Source organism: Triticum urartu, chromosome 7A (genome assembly GCF_056163025.1).
Source record: "Triticum urartu cultivar PI428250 chromosome 7A, HENAU_Tu73, whole genome shotgun sequence".
Classification (NCBI taxonomy): Eukaryota; Viridiplantae; Streptophyta; class Magnoliopsida; order Poales; family Poaceae; genus Triticum; species Triticum urartu.
Window position 1 is genome coordinate 32766379 of NC_141879.1, and position 26586 is coordinate 32792964.

At 47.6% G+C, this 26586-nt stretch overlaps 1 protein-coding gene across 1 annotated transcript; it reads left to right on the forward strand.

Moving 5' to 3' along the window:
- Positions 1 to 448: 448 nt before the first annotated feature.
- Positions 449 to 23902, forward strand: LOC147957344 (uncharacterized). The gene is made up of 4 exons (XM_087531654.1): positions 449 to 722; positions 805 to 1308; positions 23356 to 23619; positions 23871 to 23902. Exons 1-4 carry the CDS (start codon positions 449 to 451, stop codon positions 23900 to 23902), a joined length of 1074 nt encoding a protein of 357 aa, XP_087387780.1.
- The last annotated feature ends 2684 nt before the right edge of the window (positions 23903 to 26586 follow it).

The following is a 26586-nucleotide window of genomic DNA, read 5'->3' on the forward strand; positions in this document are numbered from 1 at the left end:
ACCTCCATCAAATACCTAGAAATTTCATTTAATGCACTAATATACAAAATTAAATCGTACTAAAGAGTGCCAAATGCTCCACATGGTGTACCATCAAACCTAAGAAAACATTGGACCATAACTCTACCAAAAGAACTAAGAAAACACAATATATAAACCTAAAATATTATTGACCAGTGGCAGGCCTCACTGCTACTTTTAACTGGCCAATACTCGGCCTAAATATTCTCAAAAGAAAAAAAAACTAGGCCTAAATGTAGCCCACGCTTGGCCCAAGCGTTGCCCAAGCCGTCTCTCACGTTCTTCTCCAGCCGCCGTCCCCATCTTCTTCCTCCCCGACCCCCTCCTTCCTCCACCTCCCCGGCGGCGCCAACCAGGTAGCTGAGTCTACACCGGCCGCGTTTCCCACCGGTTCAAACCCCCGCTGGCCTCCGCCTACCGGCCGACCATGACGCCGCTGCCGGACGAGCTCGTGGAGGAGATCTTCCTCCGCCTCCCGCCGGACGAGCCCGCGGCGCTCGTGCGGGCCTCCCTCGCCAGCAAGCCCTGGCTCGACCTCCTCACCTGCCCCGCCTTCCGCGGCCGCTACCGCGAGTTCCACGGCGCTCCCCCAATGCTGGGCTTCCTCTACTCCCGGCCCGACGCCTTCGGACACGAGGAAGACCCCGCCCCACGCCTCGTCTCCACCTCCAAGTTCGGCGCGCCCATTCCGGACTTCGCCAGTACGGACCCGAACTTTGATTTGCTTGCGTGGGACTGCCGCCATGGCCGAGTTCTCCTGGGGGATGCATATTTGTCTCCTAGGTCGCTCGTGGTTTGGGAGTTGGGACCCCATGACGGGCTGCACTCGGCAGCTGGTGGGGCTCGAATATTTTGACGAGATCGCGGTGCTCTGCGCGGTGAGCGGCTGCGACCACCGCTCGTGTCACGCCGGCCCCTTCAAGATGGTCGGCGTGGTCGTGAGCTATAGTGAAAATGGTGAGTGTGTTGCATGCGTCCGCGTGTCGTCGCCGAACCTGGGTGACTGGAGCAAGCTGGATACTGAGGACTGGAAGCAGCCGTGCCCTGGTCTTGATCTTCAAGCGGATGCATTCATCTGTTCGACGCCCGCTGCCCTCGTCAATGATGCACTTCACTTCATGCTAGAGTACCAAGATGATAATGATCGTGTGGGAATTCTTAAGTACAGCTTGACCTCTGATTCTTTATCATTGATTGATGTGCCGTTTGCCGCTCGTGCCGATATCTTAATGGCGACAAAGGATGGCAGTTTGGGGCTTGCACATTTGGACAGCAGGTTAACCCTCACTACCGGAAACTGGCCCTACCCCGACGGCCAAATCAATGCCGACGGCTGCCGTCGGCCTACTTTGCGCTATGCCGACAGCCACGTCTTGGCCGTCGGCGTATCTTGGCCGTCGGGCTACCACAAGCTAAGCCGACGGCACCCGTCGGCATACATATGTCCCCGGCCCAGCTGCGAACATGGCGACAGCAACCGTCGGCATACCCAGGCCGTCGGCATACCCGTGGGCCCGGCGACCCCGCCCGTGACCAGCGGCTAACGTCGTCAAATCTATGCCGACGGCCTGGACGGGCGGCCGTCGGCATATATCGTCATGCCACGTCACCGATCCGCGGCGCACCGTCCACGAGCTAAGCCCACGGCTGCCGTCGGCATACCAGCCACGTCAGCGATCCGCGGCACGCCGCCCGCCGCCTAAAACCTGGCCGTCTCTATGCCGACGGCATAGCCGTCGGCATAGGCAGACTTTTTTTTTTCATATGTATTTTTTAAGCTTTTTTATGTATTATTATATAAACTAACATGTAGCATGTTAAATATAAACATACATATGAATATATATATGTAGTTTGTATTTTTTTCATATATTATGAATATATATATATATATATGGTTTGTATTTTTTCGAGCACGTCAATAATGTGCGGTCATGTTCTTTTGAATATAGATCATTATATTTTATTAAAATCAAAAACAGCTATGCCGACAAAAGTTTTGTGGCGGTTGCAAACGCCCGACACCCGTCTCCAGAGTGTGACCCCCCCTCACGTCCGCGGTGTGCCCCCCTCATGGACGGCGCCGGCACCTAGAGGGGGGAAACGGACGCGTCGGGTCTACACGGTGGATGTAGCTGTGGGTTTGGCCCGGATGTTGCTCCCGGGTGTCCCTACGGGCGACCTGACACAACCGGGTGCAGAGGTCCACTGGTCAAAGCCCGTCCGTGGGAAGTCAAAAGGCTAGATCTCGTGGTCAACCGCTCCACGGTTAGGCGGGACGGGGGCCCTGGGGGGGGGGTAGCAATGCCACCGGAGCATCGTACCGGACCCTCATACATGCGAGGTGGTGTTGTGGCATGTTCAAAGAGGCGACACGCATCTCAGGGGCGTGGCCCCCCTAACGGACGGCGCCGCCGCCGGCACCTGGAGGGGGAAAACGGACGCATCGGGTCTACACGGAGGGGATGTAGTTGTCGGTTTGGCCCGGATGTTGCTCCCAGGTGTCCCTCTGAGCTGACCTAACACAACCGGGTGGAGATGTCCACTATTCAAAGCCTGCCCGTGGAAAGTCAAAGGGCAAGATCTCGTGGTCAACCGCTCTAGGGTTAGGCAGGACAGGGGCCCTGGGGGGGGGGGGGGTAGCAATGCCACCGGAGCGTCGCACCGGGCCCTCATACATGCGGGGTGGTGTGGTGGCATGTCCGAAGAGGCGACACACGTCTCCGGGGTTTGGCCCCCCTCACGGACGGCGCCACCGCCGGCACTTGGAGGGGGGAAACGGACGCGTCGGGTCTACACGGAGGGGATCTTGCTGTGGGTCTGGCCCGGATGTTGCTCCAAAGTGTTCCTATGGGCTGAACTAACACAATCGGGTGGAGAGGTCCACTGGTCAAATCCCGTCCGTGCAAAGTCAAAGGGCTAGATCCCTTGGTCAAACGCTAAAGGGTTAGGCGGGACAGGGGCCCTGGGGGGTAGCAATGCCACCGGAGCGTCGCACCGGGCCCTCATACATGTGGGGTGGTGTGGTGGCATGTCCGAAGAGGCGGCACGCATCTCCGAGGCATGGCCCCCCCTAACGGACGACGATGACACGGTAGTAGCCATTCTGCGGTAACGATGCGGCGTGAATATTATTAAATACTCGGAGCGCGATAAAATCATGAGTTTTTTTGCACGATGTGGGCACATGTGCTATAGGAACGATAATATTTTTTTCATAATTTTTGGTGATGGAGAAGTATCCGAAAAATCCCCTCTACGCGGACTGCCCTTCGCGCGTCTACGGCTAGGGCCGGCGGCCTCCGGGGGCTAGCATGCCACCAAATCTTGCGTAGGCGGCCTCTCACAAGTTTGGAAGTGTTGTGGTGGTTGCAAACGCCCGGCACGCGTGTCTGGGGTGTGCCCCCCTCACGGACGGCGCCGCCGCCGGCACTTGGAGGGGGGAAACGGACGCGTCGGGTCTACACGGAGGGGATCTTGTTGTGGGTCTGGCCCGGATGTTGCTCCAAAGTGTTCCTATGGGCTGACCTAACACAACCGGGTGGGGAGGTCCGCTGGTCAAAGCCCGTCCGTGCAAAGTCAAAGGGCTAGATCCCGTGGTCAAACGCTACAGGGCTAGGCGGGACGGGGGCCCTGGGGGTAGCAATGCCACCGAAGCGTCGCACCGGGCCCTCATACATGCGGGGTGGTGTGGTGGCATGTCCGAAGAGGCGGCACGCGTCTCGGGGGTTTGTCCCCCCTCACGGACGGCGCCACCGCCGGCACCTGGAGGGGGGAAACGGACGCGTCGGGTCTACACGGAGGGGATCTTGCTGTGGGTCTGGCCCGGATGTTGCTCCAAAGTGTTCCTATGGGCTGACCTAACACAACCGGGTGGAGAGGCCCACTGGTCAAATCCCGTCCGTGCAAGGTCAAAGGGCTAGATCCCGTGGTCAAACGCTACAGGGTTAGGCGGGACGGGGGCCCTGGGGGTAGCAATGCCACCGGAGCGTCGCACCGGGCCCTCATACATGCGGGGTGGTGTGGTGGCATGTCCGAAGAGGCGGCACGCATCTCCGAGGCATGGCCCCCCCTAACGGACGGCGATGACACGGTAGTAGCCATTCTGCGGTAACGATGCGGCGTGAATATTATTAAATACTCGGAGCGCGATAAAATCATGAGTTTTTTTGCACGACGTGGGCACATGTGCTATAGGAACGATAATATTTTTTTCATAATTTTTGGTGATGGAGAAGTATCCAAAAATCCCCTCTACGCGGATTGCCCTTCGCGCGTCTACGGCTGTGGCCGGCGGCCTCCGGGGGCTAGCATGCCGCCAAATCTTGCGTAGGCGGCCTCTCACAAGTTTGGAAGTGTTGTGGTGGTTGCAAACGCCCGGCACGCGTGTCTGGGGTGTGCCCCCCTCACGGACGGCGCCGCCGCCGGCACTTGGAGGGGGGAAACGGACGCGTCGGGTCTACACGGAGGGGATCTTGTTGTGGGTCTGGCCCGGATGTTGCTCCAAAGTGTTCCTATGGGCTGACCTAACACAACCGGGTGGGGAGGTCCGCTGGTCAAAGCCCGTTCGTGCAAAGTCAAAGGGCTAGATCCCGTGGTCAAACGCTACAGGGCTAGGCGGGACGGGGGCCCTGGGGGTAGCAATGCCACCGGAGCGTCGCACCGGGCCCTCATACATGCGGGGTGGTGTGGTGGCATGTCCGAAGAGGCGGCACGCGTCTCCGGGGTTTGGCCCCCCTCACGGACGGCGCCACCGCCGGCACCTGGAGGGGGGAAACGGACGCGTCGGGTCTACACGGAGGGGATCATGCTGTGGGTCTGGCCCGGATGTTGCTCCAAAGTGTTCCTATGGGCTGACCTAACACAACCGGGTGGAGAGGTCCACTGGTCAAATCCCGTCCGTGCAAAGTCAAAGGGCTAGATCCCGTGGTCAAACGCTACAGGGTTAGGCGGGACGGGGGCCCTGGGGGGGTAGCAATGCCACCGGAGCGTCGCACCGGGCCCTCATACATGCGGGGTGGTGTGGTGGCATGTCCGAAGAGGCGGCACGCGTCTCCGGGGTTTGGCCCCCCTCACGGACGGCGCCACCGCCGGCACCTGGAGGGGGGAAACGGACGCGTCGGGTCTACACGGAGGGGATCTTGCTGTGGGTCTGGCCCGGATGTTGCTCCAAAGTGTTCCTATGGGCTGACCTAACACAACCGGGTGGGGAGGTCCGCTGGTCAAATCCCGTCCGTGCAAAGTCAAAGGGCTAGATCCCGTGGTCAAACGCTACAGGGTTAGGCGGGACGGGGGCCCTGGGGGGGGTAGCAATGCCACCGGAGCGTGGCACCGGGCCCTCATACATGCGGGGTGGTGTGGTGGCATGTCCGAAGAGGCGGCACGCGTCTCCGGGGTGTGGCCCCCCCTCACGGACGGCGATGACACGGTAGTAGACGGATCAGGCACTCGCATAGTTACCGGATCAGGCACTCGGTAACGGTACCCCTCAGTCAGTTGCTCTCCTATGTATCACCTTTCGCGAGACCATAGAAAAAAATATACGTGATATTTTAGAAAATTGTTGTAAATATAAAAAAAGATCATGTCATTAAAAATAATGTTTCAAACCATTAAAGAAAATGTATGGTACATTTTAAATAATGTTCATGCATGTAAAAAATATGTATAAGAAAACATTAAAATATTTATATAAAATAAGAAAACATTACAAAATTTATACAAAATAAGAAAAGTAAAAATAAAAATATGCTGACGGCAAAGCCGTCGGCATAGCTGCGGCCATACGAAAGCTTATACGCGGATCGGTGACGTGGATAATAAAAAAGAAAAAAAGTATGCCTACGGCTAAGCCGTCGGCATAGGTGCCACGTGGCGCCCCAAACTATGCCGACGGCTTAGCCGTCGGCATAGTTCACCTTATCCACTCACCCTCTCCCCCATCCACTCACTCTCTCCCCCACACCCCGAGCTGCGCCGGCGCCGCACCCCCCGACCCCGACCTGCGCCGCCGCCGCACCCCCCGACCCCGACCTGCGCCGCCGCCGCACCCCCCACCCCGACCTGCCGCCGCCGCACCCCCCACCACGACCTGCCGCCGCCGCCGCACCCCCCACCTCCCCCTGCCGCCGCCGCCCTCCCCGCCTCCACCACGCTCGCTGCCCTCCCCGCCTCCACACCCGCGTCGCCGCCCCCGCCTCCACACCCGCCGTCGCCGCCGTCTCCACCCGCCGTCGCCCCGGCCTCCCCCGACCACGCGCTGCACCGGCCTCCCCCGACCCCGCCGGCGCCCCGGCCTCTCCCGACCCCGCCGGCCGCGGCTCCGTCCGGCCCCGTCCCTCCCGTCCCCGACCGCCCCTGCCTCACCATCCCCTCCACCGCCTCGCCCCCTGCCACGCCCCTCTCGGTGAGCTACGTTTTTTTTCATTTTTTTGCATTTTTTTCTACTGTTGGATGGATGAATGAATGCATGGATGGATGTTGGATGTTAGATTGTTAGGTTAGATGTTAGATGTTAGGTTGTTAGGTTGATATATAGTTGAATGTTGGATGTTAGGATGTTAGATTGTTAGTTTGCATTATTTTTATCATGATGATCTTGTCATTTGAGATGTGCTCTAAAATTGGTATAAGATGAGTGATTATTTTTATCATGATGATCTTGTCAAAAAAATTGAACCGGACAAAATTTGACACTTGACAAAATAAGATATTTTTTCATAGTTTTAAGTGTCAGTGCTTAATGTTAAGTAGCTATGTGAGATGTGCTGCAAAATTATGATATGATGAGTGGTTATTTAATCATGATGATCTTGTCAAAAAAAATTGAACCGGACAAAATTTTACACTTGACAAAATAAGATTTTTTTTCATAGTTTTAAGTGTCAGTGCTTAATGTTAAGTAGCTATGTGAGATGTGCTGCAAAATTATGATATGATGAGTGGTTATTTAATCATGATGATCTTGCTAAAAAAATTGAAGGACAAAATTTGACACTTGACGAAACTTGATTTTTTTCATAGTTAAAAGTATCAATGCTTAATGTGAGGTGATGACCTAAATTTTTTTCACTTGGTGTAATTAACAGGATATGTGGTGTTCCATCTTCGTGGAGTGATTGTCGACGTTGGAGGTGTTGGTCCACGATCGTCCGTCTTCTTTGATCGACTACATCGGAGGGTGAGCAACAATTCCATGACCTCGTCCACTTTTTTTTCCATGTCACTAGATTAAATTTTCACATCAAGTCGCGTAACCTAGGTCTCCCGTCCGAAAGGGTTGCATCGATAAATATGCATTCAATTGCATATTTATCACCGCAGCTCTTTCGGATTGTCCAGCGCTTTCCACGGACAGCCCGATGATGTGTAGATTGGGTACATTGTTCATGCTCTACCCCGTTCCGAGACAGGATTTCGGCGGCGCCTCCCTGTTGTTCTCCGGATGCACATTCTCTCGGCATTTTGCTGAGACGTGTATTTGGAGAACAGCGGGGAGGTGCTGCCGAAATTTTGTCTCGGAATGGGGTAGAGCATGGACAACGTACTCAATCTACACATTCTCGGGTGGGATTAGGACCCATCTTTACCTATTAGAGATGTAGGTGGATTAAATGTCGTTTCTCGTCAACCCTGTAAAAAATAAAATATTGATGTGAGTAATTTAAATGAATCCTTAATTTTGTTGTGTGGCTTCCAATAAAGCAGAGATGGCAGATAATCAGTGGATGTATAGTGGGTTTTTCCGTCGGAATCAAGTAACAACAGAGTGGGTCGAGAAAACTGATGTGTTTTTGAAAGAGATATTCCGTAGTCCAATGAGGATGGTGCCAGAATGCCCGTGTGCCAGATGTAAGAGGCATATCCGCAAAGATAAGAGTGAGATGACTAAGCACCTTCGCATGCATGGATTTATGCCCAACTTTAATATGCCGATAAACTTTGCCCAGCGGGACCGTGGTAGAGAGGATGTGATACGACAATGCGTCGCTGGTTATGAGGACGATGGGGTTAGAGACATGCTAGATGATGTCTTTGCTGCACAGCCGACACCTCCGTCACATTCAGCGAATGAACTGGAGGAGCCGGAGGAAACCGCAAAGGCCTTCCTGGAAATCTTGGCCTCGTCAAAGAAACCTCTCTATGAGGGTGCCAAGCTGTCTGTGCTGGATGCCATCTCGCAACTGATGGCAGTCAAGGCTGAGTACGGCTGTAGCCGAGGTTGCTTCGAAGCATTTCCGGGAGTATGGACTAACAGCCTGCCTGAGGGCCATGAACTGCCGAAAACCATGTACGGTACGAAGAAAATCATGAAGGCGCTCTCGATGGACTATGAGAAAATACATGTTTGTCCAAAGAATTGCCTTTTGTTTAGGCATGAGTATGCGGATGACAAGTACTGTAGGAAGTGCGGTTCCTCTCGGTATATTGAGGTGGTCGATAAGCATGGTCAGAAGCAGCAGCTAAAAATCCCTGTGAAGGTTCTTCGGTATCTTGATTTTATAAAAAGACTGCAGCGCCTTTTCATCACCGAGGAGTCTGCCAAAATGATGAAGTGGCACAAGGAAGGGAAAAGGTACAATCCAAAAAAATTGTACATCCATCAAGAGGTGAAGCATGGAAGTCATTCGATATAGAGTACCCGAAGGAAGCAGCCGAGGCTGGGAATGTCAGAATTGCTATAACAGGTGATGGGTTCAATCCATATGGTATGTCGTCTAATCCATACAGCTGTTGGCCCGTATTTGTTATTCCGCTGAATCTCCCTCCCGGCGCCATAATGCAACGCAAGACCATGTTCCTGTCGCTTATAATTCCGGGGCCTGAATATCCGGGGAAGAATTTGAGTGTGTTTATGCAGCCGTTGGTGGATGATTTGCACCATTCTTGGTACTTCCCGAGGTTGACATACGACCAACATCTACAGAAAAATTTCTTGATGAAAGTTTGGCTACAATATTGCATGCATGACTTTCCCGGTTATGCCTTGTTCTGCGGATGGTGTACAAGTGGAAAGATGCCTTGCCCAGTGTGCATGCAGGCCTTGATTTTCATTTGGCTGAAGAAGGGTGGCAAGTATGTTGCATTTGACCTGCATCGACAGTTCCTCCCTCCAGACCATCCTGATAGGGAAGACAAGAAGAACTTCACAAAAGGCAAAGTTGTCCATGAAGTAAAGAGATTCCAACGTTTTCTGGTGCGGATGTGCTTGCTCAGCTGAAAGCTCTTAAGCCTGCCGGTGAGGGGAAAGGAAAAGGCAAAGGCAAAGCCATAGGCGAAGATGAGGGCGAGGGCAAAGGAAAAAGTAAAGGGAAATTTTTTGAAGGATATGGTGAGACGCACAACTGGACTCACATTACCCCCTTCACGCAGCTTCCCTATTTTAAGGACCTCAAACTTCCATACAACATAGACGTGATGCACACCGAAAAGAATGTCGCAAAGTCCCTTTTTCACACGATCCTCAACATTCCTGATAAGACAAAGGATAATGTTAATGCTAGAGTTGATCAACAGAATATTTGTGATAGACCACGTCTACACATGCAGCCTCTCACAGGCAGTCGAAAATCTTGGTTCAAGCTAGATGCTGACTTCGTACTTAAAAAGGATCATAAGATGGAGACATTCAAGTGGCTGAAACACGTCGTGAAGTTCACTGATGGTTATGCGTCGAATATAAGTAAGGGGGTCAATCTTTCAACGGGCAGAGTGACCGGGCTCAAGAGTCATGACTATCATGTATGGATTGAGCGGATTATGCCGGTGATGGTTCGGGGCTATGTTCCCGAGCGTGTCTGGCGTGTGCTTGCGGAGTTAAGCCATTTCTTCCGCACGCTTTGTGCTAAAGAAGTATGTCCTGAGAAGATAAAAGAAATGCATAAGAAGGCACCGGAGTTGATATGCAAGCTAGAGAAGATCTTCCCGCCAGGCTTCTTTACTCCGATGACACATCTCCTTTTGCACCTCCCGAACGAGGTATTGTTGGGGGGCCCTGTGCAGAATCGTTGGCAGTACGGCCCTGAGAGACAGAACAAGCATCTGAGACAGAAATGTGGAAACAAAGCTAAGATTGAAGCTTCCATAGCTGAGGCAGTTATCCTAGAGGAGGTGGCAGACCTCAGGACAGCCTACTATCCGGACCATGTTCCCACGTTGCACAATAAGGTGTCTCGATACAATACAGAAGAACCCAAGTATAAACCCAAGTTGCCTCTATTCATCGGGGAAGGTAGTAGGGCTGGATGCTCGAAATCTTATCTCATGCCACGAGATGAGTGGGAGGATGTCATGTTCTATATCTTGCACAACATCAAGGAAGTTGAGGATGAGTGGATGAGGTAATACCTTTGCACCATTCTTTTAGTCAATTCGTTATGTTCACTTTGCCTAGTTCTTATACCGCTTTTCTTATTGTAGTCGATTCGTTGAAGAAGAATGGACGGGAATGCTGCCTCCTTCTGAAGCGGAGGCACTTGCTCTTCTCTGAAAGGGTGCTGATGGAAGGAAAAATTTCGTTGCGTGGTTCATCGAGAAAGTAATTTTTCACACTTTCAATTAAACTCATGCACCCTATAATTTCAATTAAACTCATGCACCCTATAATTTCAATTAAACTTGTAGGGAAATGATCCGACCGAATCAATGGATGAAGAATTGAGATGGGTTTCCATGGGTTTTGATCCTGTCGTCATGACATGCGAAAAGTATGATGTGAATGGGTATCGCTTCCATACAGAGGAGCACCAGAATAGTCGGCCTGATCCCAAAACCATAAATACCGGAGTCTTCACTGAAGGAGATAATAAAGTAGATTACTACGGAAGGGTAGGAAAAATATACGAGCTTACATTCAAACGTGGCCGCGAACACCTAAGTCTCACTGTGTTCAAATGCCGATGGTTCGGCCCCAAAAAGGGTCTGAGACATACGCCTTCTGTTGGTTTAGTTGAAGTTAAACCATCAACCGTCTATGCCGGAGCTGATCTCTTTATCGCCGCTACCCAGGCCACACAAGTATATTATCTGGCTTACCCATGCCAGAAAGAGTACCTAAAGGGTTGGGAAGTTGTGTTCAAGGTGTCGCCGCATGGTAAGCTACCGGACCCGAACGATGATGATTACTACAACATAAACCCCATGACATACGAGGGAGTGTTCTATCAAGAGGAACATGATGACGTGGTCCGAAACAACGAGGATGATGACTTGGGTTATGTTGACCTGGACCCAAACGACGACGACGCACGGATTGATGGTGAGGCAGTTGTGAATCAAAGAGACATAATTATGCTTGAAAAGTTAAATGAAGACGCTGACGATGAGGAAGAGCCTCCACCTCCGTCAGACAACGAAGAAGATATGCATGATAGTGATGATGAGACCGGTCCACAAATAGATTACAATAGTGATGATTCATATGGGTTCTAGAAAATGTAAGTTCTTTTAATGATCATTACAATAGTATGCTTAATGTGCTCTTCTGGTATTAATGTTTTTCCTGTATGCTTGTTTAATTGATATCCTTACTAATTGTTTATTCTCTTCTCAATGCAGGTTTGCTAATCATGGGCAAGTCCAGCGGCGCTAGTTTCCTCAGTAAATTTAAAGGACTTACTCGGAGTGGACGAGCCCACAAGGTCCCTCCCGACTACGCGAGGATGACACCTCACAGGGAGGTGGAGGGGTCGGGGAGGAGACCCTAGAGGAGGCGGTGGGGGGAGAGCCCCTAGAGGAGGAGGAGGTGGGGGAGAGGCAACCGGGGCAAAAAACTCCGGGCCGTGTCTGAAATAGGAGGGTCTTCTTCGATGCCCTCCTATACAGAGGCACCTTCTGAGTCTGAGGAGGAGGAGTATGTTCCTGATGGCGAGGAGGAGGAGGAGGCCGAGGAGGAGGGTGAGGAGGAGGGCGAGGAGGGTGGAGGGGAGGTTGATCCCGCGTTGTGGGGTGACTTGCCACCGGGTTCTTCGCAGGGGTGGCTGCGTGGTAATGCCGGACTACCTACACCACCTTCTATCGAGGAGCACAAGTGGCTCATTGAACCTGTGGGGACAGAGTAAGTGCCTCTCAATCATATTTTCAACACATGACAACATTTTCTTATTGTACACATGGCAATCATTTGATTCTTTTGCAGAAACTGGATCCTTCGCAGAAAGGGCCGTAAACCGAACGGCCTTATCACTGTCCTGTTGAAGGAGTTTTAGCCTGGCCTATTCTGCCCGCGGCAAGACAGGGACCCGCAGCAGCGGGTTTTGGCCACGAGCTGGGTCCACTACGAGGCTTGCAGCAACGCAGAGTACGGGACGACCGCTAAGGCCGTGATCACCAAATTTTGGGTAAGTTCTCTTCTGAATCACTTGTCTTCAGTTTCGTTCATAGTTTAACATTGAATCACTCAACTCATGCCTTGTTTGCTTCTGGTTTATGCATGATTGCAGCAACTCTATAGAGTTCTTGACGAGCACAAGGCCAGAGCCGACGTGGTCTTGCTTGCGGCTGCGAAGAAGAAAGCTCGTCAGTTGCAGTACAAGGTGCGCTGGGTTGCTGTCTCGTGGTACTACCACTACTACCTGCACCAAAAGATGACCAAAACTCAAGCGCAGAAGCTACGACTTACCTTGAGCAAGGAGCAGTTCATGATGGTAACTGAAGGAAATATGCCCTAGAGGCAATAATAAAGTTATTATTTATTTCCTTATTTCATGATAAATGTTTATTATTCATGCTATAATTGTATTAACCGGAAACATAATACATGTGTGAATACATAGACAAACAGAGTGTCACTAGTATGCCTCTACTTGACTAGCTCGTTAATCAAAGATGGTTATGTTTCCTAACCATGGACAAAGAGTTGTTATTTGATTAACGAGGTCACATCATTAGTTGAATGATCTGATTGACATGACCCATTCCATTAGCTTAGCACCCGATCGTTTAGTATGTTGCTATTGCTTTCTTCATGACTTATACATGTTCCTATGACTATGAGATTATGCAACTCCCGTTTGCCGGAGGAACACTTTGGGTGCTACCAAACGTCACAACGTAACTGGGTGATTATAAAGGAGCATCACAGGTGTCTCCAAAGGTACATGTTGGGTTGGCGTATTTCGAGATTAGGATTTGTCACTCCGATTGTCGGAGAGGTATCTCTGGGCCCTCTCAGTAATGCACATCACATAAGCCTTGCAAGCACTGCAACTAATATGTTAGTTGTGAGATGATGTATTATGGAACGAGTAAAGAGACTTGCCGGTAACGAGATTGAACTAGGTATTGGATACCGACGATCGAATCTCGGGCAAGTAACATACCGATGACAAAGGGAACAACGTATGTTGTTATGCGGTCTGACCGATAAAGATCTTCGTAGAATATGTAGGAGCCAATATGGGCATCCAGGTCCCGCTATTGGTTATTGACTGGAGACGTGTCTCGGTCATGTCTACATTGTTCTCGAACCGTAGGGTCCGCACGCTTAACGTTACGATGACAGTTATTATGAGTTTATGCATTTTGATGTACCGAAGGTTGTTCGGAGTCCCGGATGTGATCACGGACATGACGAGGAGTCTCGAAATGCTCGAGACATAAAGATTGATATATTGGAAGCCTATGTTTGGACATCGGAAATGTTCCGGGTGAAATCAGGATTTTACCGGATTACCGGGAGGTTACCGGAACCCCCCGGGAGTCATATGGGCCTTATTGGGATTTAGTGGAAAGGTGAAAGGGGCTGCCCATTATTGGCTGCGCGCCTCCCCCCTCCCCTAGTCCTATTAGGACTAGGAGAGGTGGCCGGCCACCTCTCTCTCTCTTTCCCCCTTGGGAGTCCTATTTGGAATAGGATTGGGGGGGAGTCCTACTCCCGGTAGGAGTAGGACTCCTCCTGCGCCTCCATAGGGCTGGCCGCACCCCTCCCCCTTGGCTCCTTTATATACGGAGGCAGGGGGCACCTCTAGACACAGAAGTTGATCATTGAGATCGTTCCTTAGCCGTGTGCGGTGCCCCCTGCCACCATATTCCACCTCGATCATATCGTTGTAGTGCTTAGGCGAAGCCCTGCGTCGGTAATACATCAAGATCGTCACCACGCCGTCGTGCTGACGGAACTCCTCCCCAAAGCTTTGCTGGATCGGAGCCCGGGGATTGTCATCGAGCTGTACGTGTGCTAAGAACTCGGAGGTGCCGGAGTAACGGTGCTTGGATCGGTCGGATCGGGAAGAAGACGTACGACTACTTCCTCTACGTTGTGTCAACGCTTCCGTTGCGATCTACAAGGGTACGTAGATCATACTCTCCCCTCGTTGCTATGCATCACCATGATCTTGCGTGTGCGTAGGAAATTTTTGAAATTACTACGTTCCCCAACAGTGGCATCCGAGCCTAGGTTTTATGGTTTGATGTTATATGCACGAGTAGAACACAAGTGAGTTGTGGACGATACAAGTCATACTGCCTACCAGCATGTCATACTTTGGTTCGACGGTATTGTTGGACGAGACGACCCGGACCAACCTTACGCGTAAGCTTACGCGAGACCGGTTCCCTCGACGTGCTTTGCACATAGATGGCTTGCGGGCGACTGTCTCTCCAACTTTAGTTGAACCAAGTGTGGCTACGCCCGGTCCTTGCGAAGGTTAAAACGGAGTCTATTTGACAAACTATCATTGTGGTTTTGATGCGTAGGTGAGATTGGTTCTTGCTTAAGCCCGTAGCAGCCACGTAAAACTTGCAACAACAAAGTAGAGGACGTCTAACTTGTTTTTGCAGGGCATGTTGTGATGTGATATGGTCAAGACGTGATGAGATATAAGTTGTTGTATGAGATGATCATGTTTTGTGGAAGTTATCGGCAACTAGCAAACGCCTTATGGTCGTCTCTCTATTGCATGAGATGCAAGCGTCCAATAATTGCTTTACTTTATCGCTATGCGATAGCAATAGTTGCAAGAGCAATAGTTGGCGAGACGACCGTGTGACGACACATTGATATAGATCAAGATGATGGAGATCATGGTGTCATGCCAGTGATGATAGAGATCATGATAGTACTTTGGAGATGGAGATCAAAGGCGCAAGATGATGATGGCCATATCATGTCACATATTTTGATTGCATATGATGTTTATATTTTATACATCTTATTTTGCTTAGTTTGACGGTAGCATTTTAAGATGATCTCTCACTAATTATCAAGAAGTGTTCTCCCTGAGTATGCACCGTTGCGAAAGTTCTTCGTGCTGAGACACCACGTGATGATCGGGTGTGATAGGTTCTACGTTCAAATACAACGGGTGCAAAACAGTTGCACACGCGGAATACTCAGGTTATACTTGACGAGCCAAGCATATACAGATATGGCCTCGGAACACGGAGACCGAAAGGTCGAGCGCGAATCATATAGTAGATATGATCAACATAGTGATGTTCACCAATGAAACTACTCCATCTCACGTGATGATCGGACATGGATTAGTTGATTTGGATCACGTGATCACTTAGAGGATTAGAGGGATGTCTATCTAAGTGGGAGTTCTTAAGTAACATGATTAAATTGAACTTAAATTTATCATGAACTTAGTCCTGGTAGTATTTTGCACATCATGTTGTAGATCAATAGCTCGCGTTGTTGCTTCCCTGTGTTTATTTTGATATGTTCCTAGAGAAAATTGTGTTGAAAGATGTTAGTAGCAAAGATGCGGATTGGATCCGTGATCTGAGGTTTATCCTCATTGCTGCACAGAAGAATTATGTCCTTGATGCACCGCTAGGTGACGGACCTATTGCAGGAGCAGATGCAGACGTTATGAACGTTTGGCTAGCTCAATATGATGACTACTTGATAGTTTAAGTGCACCATGCTTAACGGCTTAGAATCGGGACTTCAAAGACGTTTTGAACGTCATGGACCATATGAGATGTTCCAGGAGTTGAAGCTAATATTTCAAGCAAATATCCGAGTTGAGAGATATGAAGTCTCCAACAAGTTCTATAGCTAAAAGATGGAGGAGAATCGCTCAACTAGTGAGCATGTGCTCAGATTGTCTGGGTACTACAATCGCTTGAATCAAGTGGGAGTTAATCTTCCAGATAAGATAGTGATTGACAGAATTCTCTAGTCACCATCACCAAGTTAGTAGAACTTCGTGATGAACTATGATATGCAAGGGATAACGGAAACGATTCCCAAGCTCTTCGTAATGCGGAAATTGACGAAGGTAGAAATCGAGAAAAACATCAAGTGTTGATGGTAGACAAGACCACTAGTTTCAAGAAAAGGGCAGAGGGAAGAAGGGGAACTTCAAGAAGAACAACAAGCAAGTTGCTGCTCAAGTGAAGAAGCCCAAGTATGATCCTAAGCCTGAGACTAAGTGTTTCTACTGCAAAGGGACTGGTCACTGGAAGCGGAACTACCCCAAGTGATTGGCAGATAAGAAGGATGGCAAAGTGAACATAAGTATATTTGATATACATGTTATTGATGTGTACTTTACTAGTGTTTATAGCAACCCCTCAGTATTTGATACTAGTTCAGTTGCTAAGATTAGTAACTCGAAACGGGAGTTGCAGAATAAACAGAGACTGGTTAAGGGTGAAGTGACGATGTGTGTTGGAAGTGGTTCCAAGATTGATATGATCATCGTCGCACACTCCCTATACTTTCGGGATTAGTGTTGAACCTGAATAAGTGTTATTTGGTGTTTGCGTTGAGCATGAATATGATTTGATCATGTTTATTGTAATACGGTTATTCATTTAAGTAAGAGAATAAATTGTTGTTCTGTTTACATGAATAAAACCTTATATGGTTACACACCCAATGAAAATAGTTCGTTGGATCTCGATCGTAGTGATACACATAATCATAATATTAAAACCAAAAGATGCAAAGTTAATAATGATAAGTGCAACTTGTTTGTAGCACTGCCGTTTAGGTCATATTGGTGTAAAGCGCATGAAGAAACTCCATACTGATGGGCTTTTGGAATCACTTGATTATGAATCAGTTGATGCTTGCGAACCATGCCTCATGGGCAAGATGACTAAGACTCTGTTCTTCGGAACAATGAAGCGAGCAACAGATTTGTTGGAAATCATACATACTGATGTATGTGGTCCGATGAATATTGAGGCTCGCGACAGGTATCATTATTTTCTGATCTTCACAGATGATTTGAGCAGATATGAGTATATCTACTTGATGAAACATAAGTCTGAAACATTTGAAAAGTTCAAAGAATTTCAGAGTGAAGTGAAAAATCATCGTAACAAGAAAATAAAGTTTCTACGATCTGATCGTAGAGAAGAGTATTTGAGTTACGAGTTTGGCCTTCAGTTAAAAACAATGTGAAATAGTTTCACTACTCATGCCACCTGGAATACCACAATGTAATGGTGTGTCCGAACGTCATAACCGTACTTTATTAGATATGGTGCGATCTATGATGTCTCTTACCGATCTACCACTATCGTTTTGGGGTTATGCATTAGAGACAGATGCATTCACGTTAAATAGGGCACCATCTAAATCCGTTGAGACGACACCGTGTGAACTATGGTTTGGCAAGAAACCTAAGCTGTCGTTTCTTAAATTTGGGGTTGCGATGGTTATATGAAAAAGTTTCATCCTGATAAGCTCAAACTCAAATCGGAGAAGTGCGTCTTCATAGGATATCCAAAGGAAACTATTGGATACACCTTCTATCACAGATCCGAAGGCAAGACTTTTGTTGCTAAATTCGGAAACTTTCTGGAGAAGGAGTTTCTCTCGAAAGAAGTGAGTGGGAGAAAAGTAGAACTTGACGAGGTAACTGTACCTGCTCCCTTGTTGGAAAGTAGTACATCACAGAAAACTGTTTCTGTGACACCTACACCAATAAGTGAGGAAGCTAATGATAATGATCATGAAACTTCAGAACAAGATACTACTGAACCTCGTAGATCAACCGGAGTAAGATCCGCACCAGAGTGGTACGGTAATCCAGTTCTAGAAGTCATGCTACTAGATCATGATGAACCTACGAACTATGAAGAAGCGATGGTGAGCCCAGATTCCGCGAAGTGGCTTGAAGCCATGAAATCTGAGATGGGATCCATGTATGAGAACAAAGTATGGACTTTGGTTGACTTGCCCGATGATCGGCAAGCAATTGAGAATAAATGGATCTTTAAGAAGAGGACTGACGCTGATGGTAATGTTACTGTCTACAAAGCTCGACTTGTCGCAAAAGGTTTTCGACAAATTCAAGGGATTGACTACGATGAGACCTTCTCACCCGTAGCGATGCTTAAGTCTGTCCGAATCATGTTAGCGATTGCCGCATTTTATGATTATGAAATTTGGCAGATGGATGTCAAAACTGCATTCCTGAATGGATTTCTGGAAGAAGAGTTGTATATGATGCAACCGGAAGGTTTTGTCGATCCAAAGGGAGCTAACAAAGTGTGCAAGCTCCAGCGATCCATTTATGGACTGGTGCAAGCCTCTCGGAGTTGGAATATACGCTTTGATAAGTTGATCAAAGCATATAGTTTTATATAGACTTGCGATGAAGCCTGTATTTACAAGAAAGTGAGTGGGAGCACTACAACATTTCTGATAAGTATATGTGAATGACATATTGTTGATCGGAAATAATGTAGAATTATTCTGTAAAGCATAAAGGAGTGTTTGAAAGGAGTTTTTCAAAGAAAGACTTCGGTAAAGCTGCTTACATATTGAGCTTCAAGATCTATAGAGATAGATCAAGACGCTTAATAAGTTTTTACAATGAGTACATACCTTGACAAGATTTTGAAGTAGTTCAAAATGGAGCAGTCAAAGAAAGAGTTCTTGCCTGTATTACAAGGTGTGAAGTTGAGTAAGACTCAAAGCCCGACCACGGCAGAAGATAGAAAGAGAATGAAAGTCATTCCCTATGCCTTGGCCATAGGTTCTATAAAGTATGTCATGCTGTGTACCAGATCTATTGTATACCCTGCACTGATTTGGCAAGGGAGTACAATAGTGATCTAGGAGTAGATCACTGGACAGCGGTCAGAATTATCCTTAGTGAAATAAGGATATGTTTCTCGATTATGGACGTGACAAAAAGGTTCGTCGTAAAGGGTTACGTCGATGCAAGTTTTTGACACTGATCCAGATGATTCTAAGTCTCAATCTGGATACATATTGAAAGTGGGAGCAATTAGCTAGAGTAGCTCCGTGCAGAGCATTGTTGACATAGAAATTCGCAAAATACTTACAGATCTGTATGTGACAGACCCGTTGACTAAAATTATCTCACAAGCAAAACATGATCACACCTTAGTACTCTTTGGGTGTTAATCACATAGCGATGTGAACTAGATTACTGACTCTAGTAAACCCTTTGGGTGTTGATCACATATCGATGTGAACTATGGGTGTTAATCACATGGTGATGTGAACTATTGCTATTAAATCACATGGCGATGTGAACTAGATTATTGACTCTAGTGCAAGTGGGAGACTGAAGGAAATATGCCCTAGAGGCAATAATAAAGTTATTATTTATTTCCTTATTTCATGATAAATGTTTATTATTCATGCTATAATTGTATTAACCGGAAACATAATACATGTGTGAATACATAGACAAACAGAGTGTCACTAGTATGCCTCTACTTGACTAGCTCGTTAATCAAAGATGGTTATGTTTCCTAACCATGGACAAAGAGTTGTTATTTGATTAACGAGGTCACATCATTAGTTGAATGATCTGATTGACATGACCCATTCCATTAGCTTAGCACCCGATCGTTTAGTATGTTGCTATTGCTTTCTTCATGACTTATACATGTTCCTATGACTATGAGATTATGCAACTCCCGTTTGCCGGAGGAACACTTTGGGTGCTACCAAACGTCACAACGTAACTGGGTAATTATAAAGGAGCATCACAGGTGTCTCCAAAGGTACATGTTGGGTTGGCGTATTTCGAGATTAGGATTTGTCACTCCGATTGTCGGAGAGGTATCTCTGGGCCCTCTCGGTAATGCACATCACATAAGCCTTGCAAGCACTGCAACTAATATGTTAGTTGTGAGATGATGTATTACGGAACGAGTAAAGAGACTTGCCGGTAACGAGATTGAACTAGGTATTGGATACCGACGATCGAATCTCGGGCAAGTAACATACCGATGACAAAGGGAACAACGTATGTTGTTATGCGGTCTGACCGATAAAGATCTTCGTAGAATATGTAGTAGCCAATATGGGCATCCAGGTCCCGCTATTGGTTATTGACTGGAGACGTGTCTCGGTCATGTCTACATTGTTCTCGAACCGTAGGGTCCGCACGCTTAACGTTACGATGACAGTTATTATGAGTTTATGCATTTTGATGTACCGAAGGTTGTTCGGAGTCCCGGATGTGATCACGGACATGACGAGGAGTCTCGAAATGCTCGAGACATAAAGATTGATATATTGGAAGCCTATGTTTGGACATCGGAAATGTTCCGGGTGAAATCAGGATTTTACCGGATTACCGGGAGGTTACCGGAACCCCCCGGGAGTCATATGGGCCTTATTGGGCTTTAGTGGAAAGGTGAAAGGGGCTGCCCATTATGGGCTGCGCGCCTCCCCCCTCCCCTAGTCCTATTAGGACTAGGAGAGGTGGCCGGCCACCTCTCTCTCTCTTTCCCCCTTGGGAGTCCTATTTGGAATAGGATTGGGGGAGTCCTACTCCCGGTAGGAGTAGGACTCCTCCTGCGCCTCCATAGGGCTGGCCGCACCCCTCCCCCTTGGCTCCTTTATATACGGAGGCAGGGGGCACCTCTAGACACAGAAGTTGATCATTGAGATCGTTTCTTAGCCGTGTGCGGTGCCCCCTGCCACCATATTCCACCTCGATCATATCGTTGTAGTGCTTAGGCGAAGCCCTGCGTCGGTAATACATCAAGATCGTCACCACGCCGTCGTGCTGACGGAACTCCTCCCCGAAGCTTTGCTGGATCGGAGCCCGGGGATTGTCATCGAGCTGTACGTGTGCTAAGAACTCGGAGGTGCCGGAGTAACGGTGCTTGGATCGGTCGGATCGGGAAGAAGACGTACGACTACTTCCTCTACGTTGTGTCAACGCTTCCGTTGCGATCTACAAGGGTACGTAGATCATACTCTCCCCTCGTTGCTATGCATCACCATGATCTTGCATGTGCGTAGGAAATTTTTGAAATTACTACGTTCCCCAACAGTAACTATTACTAACTTTTCATTGTTTCAAGCAGTCAACTATATGTTTCGTGCTCACATGTCATGCTTCCAAAATTTGCATAGGTTGTTCCTCATTGGTGCTATGGAAGGCATGACGGATGGACGAGTTTGGTGGATAGGTGGCTCGGCGCCGATGCAGAGTTTGCTGCCAAGAGCATCAAGGCCCGGGCTAACCGTGGAGACGACGGGACACACGGCCAAGGAAACAGGAACCACTGGGGCTTCAAGGCCATGAAGGTATATCTATGTGCATGATGCATTTTTGTTCTTCTTTACGTCATGTTCTTATGTATGGCTGACTTCTATTTGACGTTGTAGGAGGACAAGTTGAAGAGGCCGCTCTTAGACATGGAGTCGTGGAAGCTGGCCCGCGAGCAGAGTCATCGCAAGGAGGGCGAGAGCCAGTACTACGGCAAGACCGAGGAGCACCTGGGGTCTTACATTCATCACTATCAGGAGTTGCATCCGGATGTTCCTGTTGCTGAGGTCGCCCAGTCTCAGATCGACGACACGGCGGTGGTGGCCATCCAGGGGAAGAAGAATGGCCGGTATCCGTGTTTCGATGGCTTGATCACTCCTTCGATCTCGTACACACAGCTTCGGGCTACCAACCAGAGCCAGTTAGAGAGTACGGGGCGTTCACAGACTCCCTTAGCCCGCCAGCATGCTGTAAGTACTTCCTCTTTATCTTTTTCTATCTTGCATTCTCAGTTTATTTTCAGCATTGCTCACTTAGAAACAACCTAAATTATGTAGGCATATAAGGAGTTTACCGAGCATAGGAATCTCGAGGTGCGGGAGTACTTGAAACGAGTGAAGGCAAACGATGATTACAACCGTCAGATGATGACGGTTAGTTTTGCCCTCTTAAAACCAAGCTAAATTTTTGCACTTTCATTCCTTCTGATCTTCTAGTTTGCTTGTTTAACTAACATTCAGGCTATGTTGGCGTCTTGGACTAACCGCACGGATCCACCACAAATGGGACCCCCACCACCACCTGCGGGAGAACCCCCACACGTGCCCACGTTCGATGAATGGGTGGCACTAGGCAGTGATGGTCCGGTTAGTACATTTGCCTAACTACTAGCAAACTAGTTCTCGTTCATGAAACACTATCATATCATATTTACCGTTAGAATCTTTTCTGAAACATGTAGGGGACCGGTGGCTCGACTCCTGCTCCGTCGACCCCAGTCACTCCGATCTGGCAGAGTGGTGGTGGTCGTGATGGCGGTTTTGGCGGAGGTGGTGGTGGTGGTTTTGGCGGAGGTGGTGCTTTTGGCGGAGGTGGTGGTTTTGGCGGAGGTGCTCTTGCTTGATGATTCCGTGCATGTGGCCATCGTGCCATGCCTTTCATATTCCTACTTTTATCATGTTTCATGTCTTGCACTACTTTTATGTTCATGAACTTCCGTCGGTGATGATCTTTAGATGATGTGATGAACTTGAGTATGTTTAGTTGATGATGGTGAACTTGAGTATGTTTAGATGAACTTGAGTATGTTTACATGATGAATTGTCATATTTCTGCATAACTTCATATTGTTCTATTTTGAAATGCTGTCAAATGAATTGGAAAAGAGAAAACAGGGAAAATAATAATAATAAAAACTATGCCTACGGCAAAGCCGTCGGCATATATACGCCCAGGAGTTACCAGGGCTTGCCACGTGGCACATCTATGCCTACAGCAAAGCCGTAGGCATATATCAAAATCTATGCCGACGGCTTTGCCGTAGGCATAGCCCTGCTGCCAGGAGAACCTAGGAGCTGCCACGTGGTAGAGATAGATTCATCTATGCCTACGGCTTTGCTGTAGGCATAGCCCTGCGACGTGGCATTGCGTGATTCGTCAGCGCTTTTGACGGCGCCGTCCGTTGTCGTCAGACGAAAAACACTGCCGACGGCTATACTATGCCGACGGCTGACGGCAGGCCGTCGACATAGGCCCCTATGCCGACGGTCTGACAAACTACGCTGACGACATCTACGCCGACGGGGCTATGTCGACGGCAGCCGTAGGCATAGATCTATGCCGACGGCCCGTGGCCGTAGGCATAGCCCGCGAGTCCGGTAGTGCCTCTGTTTGTCGTCCAGACAAATAGATTCCAACGGAGTTGCGTCATGGACTCATGGTAGAGTCGTGGATCTCAAGAACCTTATCCCTATTAAAAATCCCAAGAGAAGACCTAGTCTGATTGGATCCGTGGAGGGCGGTGATATCATTTTCGTGAACACGGATCTTGGCGTCTACGAGATTGATCTCAAGACACTAGAGTGGAAGGAGCGAATGAAGGGAGAAGACGTCTATTCTTTGATTCCGTACATGAGCTTCTACAATCGGCCAGGTATCTATATGTCTTCTTTTATGATTCATGAACAAGTCTTAGCTAGTAACTATTTATCAGTTAGTGGAGTCATCAAAACGTTGATGCCTAATCAGATTGAAACTTGTGTTTGAAATTTGCTCCAACAAATTTCAATTCCAATGTAATAATTGAAGGTTACTATTTTGTATGCTTTCTTAATTGGCTATTTATATGATATAGTATCATGTCATATCCTCTGTCGAATCACATGGATAAAACTGTGTTTGCAGAAAGGATGATCCCTGGTGATGCGTCACGTTGAGAATGTGCGGTTGAGTATGCAGGATGCTACTACTCATCAACAAGAAACATGACAACTTGGAGGCATTACTTAGTAGACTTTCGGTGCAGTGGTGCCTGCGTGTTTTCTTATATTAGTGTTGGCTTTTGTCTGTTAGTTTGACAGTTTCTCCGTGTCTTTGTGGTGCGTAAGTGGGTGAATGGATTATCTTGTAGCAAACCTTTAATTCCTTGCATGCATGTGAACCGTTATTAAATTTATGCATCTGCAAAGAGTGGCTTAGTTCTACAATTTGCTATCCCAACTTTTGATCTAGTCTCTAAATTCATCTCCCAAAAGGTGCATCTTTGGTGAGCAGATGCTGATGGCATGTCCAGAACTAGTGGCTCCCTGATATTTCTATCGATATAGATAATTTTGTTTGCACCACACCTACATTTCATGTGCCAATGTGATGTTGCTGCAGTTCTGTTAGCAAGCGATGCTACTGAAGAGTATAGATTTAAACTGGTGTCTTGAGCTGGAAGTTTATAGAGATCTAACAGAGTGACATGATATGAGCTGTGTGACTGCATGGGGATCTAACAGAGCTCTCACTTGTTTTAAAAAAACTGCATAGAGCTCTCACTTAATCGAGTAGCTCCATGGAACTGTTAGGCATTTGGTCGTTATTGGTTGCAATTTTTTGGTCTGTGAGTGGACATAACAGTACACTGCGCTGTCCATGTAGTGAGATGAAGATGTTTGGTCAGAGAACAAGGCTATAGTGATCAATGCAACTGTCTTGGTAGTATAATTTCCAGACTGACTCCACTGATTTTTCTTCTTACATAAGATTTGCTATTACTCGAAATCATGAGCACACATTTCTTTGTGCTTTCTCTAAGTCTATCCTTCATGGGCACAACGAATTGCATTTTAAGTTGACTGATTTTCTGCGTGTCATGTGAATACCTTGGATTTACATGACCCGCCCGTCTCTCTTCCATTTTTATTTCAGATGTGGTTTCTTTGAAGTAGGATATATATTTTGATCTTTTTTGTATCCGATATTTTGATATTATTGGTGCACAATGCTACAGAATTTTCTAGTCAACAGGAAAGATGGTCACTAGGAGGCAACATGGGGCTTGCGATTTTTTGGTAGGTGTTTCTGGTGGTGCTTAGTTTTCCATGCTGTTCTTGGCTGTTGTCAGTTTTCCGTGCTGTTTTCTGTCATCAAGTAGATGTTGATGGCTTCTGCATGCGAGTGGACTGAACTAGTACTACATGTCAAGTGTGATGCTACTTGCTACTACAATTTGCTATCCCAACTTTTATCTAGTCTCTAAATTCATCTCCTAAAATGGTTATCTTTGGTGAGCACCAGATGCCGATGGCATGTCCAGAGCTAGAGTGGCTCGCTCATATTTCTTAATTGATCTAAATAAATTTTGTTTGTGCTACACCTACATGTCGAGTGCCAATGTGATGTTACTATGGTTTTTTTAGCAAGCGATGACTGAAGAGTGTAAGATTTGAACTGGAAGCTTGAGCTATAAGTGTAGAGATCTAACAGAATAACAGGATATGAGCTGGCGTGACTGCATGTAGATCTCATAGAGCTCTTAGTTGGCTCGAAAAAGATCTCATAGAGCTCTTACTTAATTCAATGGCTCCACAAAAGTTTGAGGTATCTGTTCGTTATTTGTTGCATATTTTTGGTCTGTGAGCGGACATAACAGTACTGAGATGAAGATATTTGATCAGAGCACAAGGCTATAGTGATCATTGCAATTGTTTTGGTTTATTTACTTTTTCGAGATTGACTTCCTTACTTCTTACATTAGATTGTTTACTCGAAATCATGAACACACACTTCTCTGTGCTTTCTCTTAAGTTCATACTTCATGCGCACAGTGTATTTCCGTTTGAGTTGGTTGACTTCTGCATATCATGTAAATAGCTTGGATTTAAATGACCTGCCCATCTCTCTTTCATATGTGCTTTCTTTACAGTGGTATATATTTGGGTCTCACTGGTGCACAATGCTCTAAGTTCACTGGTCTCATTGGTGCACATTATATTTGGGTCTCAGTGGGATATATCCGGTCAACAGGAAAGATGGTCACTAGGAGGAGGCAACATAAAAAGACTAACCATGTCAGTAGCATGCTGTTCTTGTTTTTTGTCAGTAAGTTACACCCTGCTCTAATGTTGGCATGCCCAGAGCTGCTATTTTCTTGGCCCAATGGATGTTGATGGCTTCTGTATGAGAGTGGTTGCTGAACTAGTACTACTTTTCAAGTGTGATGCTACTTGCTATACTACAATAATCTTTTTTCAGCAAAACAATGTTAATACAGCACACAACTTGTCAACTGAACCACTAAGTGGAAGGAACACAGAAATATAGTACGTATTCGACAAGAGGCACTGCATTTGGGGTCTGTAATCACAGAAATGAAACTATCATTTGCTCTCTCATGCTTATGTTGCAAATCAGGTGGACGAACTAGGAAGAAATCAGTACTGACAATTATGTTGCTACGTAGTATGTGTCTGAAACATGGACAAATGGGCAAGTCCAGGAGATTTCTCTTCTTGGCTTCATGTTGAGTTGGTTGCATGTTGCACTGTTTGCATTGCTGCAGATTATTTGCAACACTAAGACCTGTCCTGTAAATTTCTAGACATGTTAGGTTCAGTTTAATTTGGGGTCTGAA

Bases quoted from the DNA above. Each gene is read 5' to 3' on its own strand.
- LOC147957344 (XM_087531654.1), top strand. From the start codon at position 449: ATGACGCCGCTGCCGGACGAGCTCGTGGAGGAGATCTTCCTCCGCCTC. The intron at 1,309-23,355 runs CTACCGGAAACT...GGTAGTGCCTCT, and splicing joins GGACAGCAGGTTAACCCTCA to GTTTGTCGTCCAGACAAATA. The intron at 23,620-23,870 runs GTATCTATATGT...CTGTGTTTGCAG, and splicing joins GAGCTTCTACAATCGGCCAG to AAAGGATGATCCCTGGTGAT.